The sequence below is a fragment of the Morone saxatilis genome, unplaced genomic scaffold, assembly GCF_004916995.1.
Source record: "Morone saxatilis isolate NCDOM2014 unplaced genomic scaffold, NCSU_SB_2.0 Contig21, whole genome shotgun sequence".
NCBI classification, from domain to species: Eukaryota; Metazoa; Chordata; class Actinopteri; family Moronidae; genus Morone; species Morone saxatilis.
In genome coordinates, this window is record NW_023339774.1 from 7,762,605 (window position 1) to 7,764,783 (window position 2,179).

Below are 2,179 nucleotides of genomic sequence, written 5' to 3' on the forward strand. Positions count from 1 at the left end.
TCCATCTCTCCTCCCCCACACGAAAACTCGAGCCATCCTCGATCCTCATCCGTGTTCGGCTAAACCAAAATCCCCACTGTGTCTTTCTGATTTGCTGTTTAATCCTTGAACATCACCAGAGCCCCCCACAGTCTATTCATCTGATCATTCTGTCAGATAACTACATATTCAGAATATCTTTGGGAATACATTACAAAAAAGATCATCGAATAGTTAAAGAGACAGAGAGGTTAATGAATGAAGGAGCAACAAAAGGTGTCTATAGATGAAAAAAGAATGAACGATAGATGGATATAAGCTCAATAATACAAACACATGAATGGAGAGATGGATCTGAATTCACACTGAGCCTTGTAAACCTGCCCTCCGTAAAAGGATTTGGACATGTATAGCTGGTAATGAACTAAATTAGATACATATCACAGGAAAATGTGGTTAGATAAATGGAATCAAGAGTTTAAGGGACTTTTATAGATAAACAAAAGAGTCTGAGGGACATTTATGGACATGAAATCAAATGAGACGTGCTTGAGAGCTTCCTTTGCTATATACATTATTTGTGTATGTCGTGTGACATCAGACGTCAGAAAATTGGTTGTACCATTTAAAGGACAAGGTTAAGTATAGGTCATATGAGCCTGGAGGCATGCAGGTATAACTTTAATGTAATGTATAATGAATGGAGCACACACAGTGCTAAATGCCGACGTGTAACAGAGAAAAGTTGCATCACCAGACTTGAGGAGAATCCACTGGCTTGTACAGTATGCATCGACCCCAAACCACTAACCTCAAAACTATCCCTTAATCCTGACCTATAACAAAACTCTGACCTCAAGCCATTTATCTAATCCCATGAACACATAACTGGGTCAGAAATGAGATTTGATATGCATTTATATTAGTCAGCGATAGGTCAGAAGGGGACATGGGAATGTCCTCTCTCAGTAAATGACTAATGTGCTTTACAGACTGTATTTAGAAATAAAACTGTGACACTCTTCCTTTCCTTTCATGGACAAAACAGTTCCTAAATATATTAAGTCCAGATGTCCTGTCTTGTCTTTATAAAAAAGTTTACTCTCATCATACAATAACTTCATTTTCTCCAAAGGTGAGAGATTGAGGGATGTCACTACAAACTGGCAAAATTCCCACATCTTCCATAAATTCACATCATACATTCAGAAGCAAAAAAATGAATGTGCTTGACACATGCTACCAGCTCAGTGTTACTTAATGATTCCAATAACACAACATATAAAACTTACAATGCAACACAAAAAATACATCTTCATAAAGTCAGAATTTTCACTGTATTCCAGCACTCTTAGTAGCATTTAATGTGCTGCAGATATCCTATCCACAGGAGAAATATGTGTGTGGGCATACCTTCATGTACTTACACTTGCATATGTATAAATATATACACGCTTTCCTGGTTGTGTCTATATTTCGTTCAGAGTGTATTTGAGTCTTACCGTCCACTGAGCAGGAATCCAGCGACTACTGCCAGCAGGACCAGAGCCAACGTGATGGCCACGACGACTATTGAAGCTTGAGCACGCTCACTGGTAGCTGTTACTGCAGGAAAAAAAAGGTGGGATAAGACACACATGGTACACACACAAAAACACACCTGGCATCTCTTTTTCTCGCAGCCGCCAAAACCAGGTGAAAGTCACATGCAAGTTGAACTTTATTATACTGCCATGTGTACTCACGGTAAGGGCTTGTCTGGAATTCAAAACGTCGGCTGAATGCGCCATAGCCCGCTGAGGTCCTGGCTCGCACCTGTAGTGCATCATATCCAAACATGTCACATCATATTTTCATATCTATGCATGTGTTAGACATGACTTTGATTCAACAACTTCTTTGTAATTGCTTATTCACATCTTTTTTTATCCCTTAGACTAAAGTGCTTTTTGCCATCCTTACATAGATGCACATATTTAATTTGTTTGTTCGACCTGGAAGATGTAGACTGAAGAGGGCTTCAGGCCTTCCACCACCATCTCAGTCTCCTTGGATTTAATAATAGTGTAACTCGAGTCCTGCTCCTGCAGTAAGAGAAAGGGAGGTGGGGTTAGTGTATTTCATTTGAATGCCTTACATACATTTTTGTAGCCTTAATGATCATTTGTTTATCTGTGTTGTCGCCTGCCCCCCCCCCCCC

The 2,179-nt window shown here is 39.7% G+C and overlaps 1 protein-coding gene across 2 annotated transcripts in view; it reads right to left on the reverse strand.

The window, feature by feature from the left end:
- LOC118333035 (ephrin type-A receptor 5) overlaps window positions 1–2,179 on the reverse strand; it is a 53,190-nt gene that overhangs the window by 19,052 nt on the left and 31,959 nt on the right. For both annotated transcript variants that reach the window (XM_035668526.1, XM_035668525.1), the window contains exons 6-8: window positions 1,974–2,063; window positions 1,725–1,794; window positions 1,482–1,584 (exon numbers count right to left, since the gene is read on the reverse strand). In XM_035668526.1, the coding sequence (XP_035524419.1) occupies window positions 1,482–1,584; window positions 1,725–1,794; window positions 1,974–2,063 (263 nt within the window). The remainder of the gene's footprint in view (window positions 1–1,481; window positions 1,585–1,724; window positions 1,795–1,973; window positions 2,064–2,179) is intronic.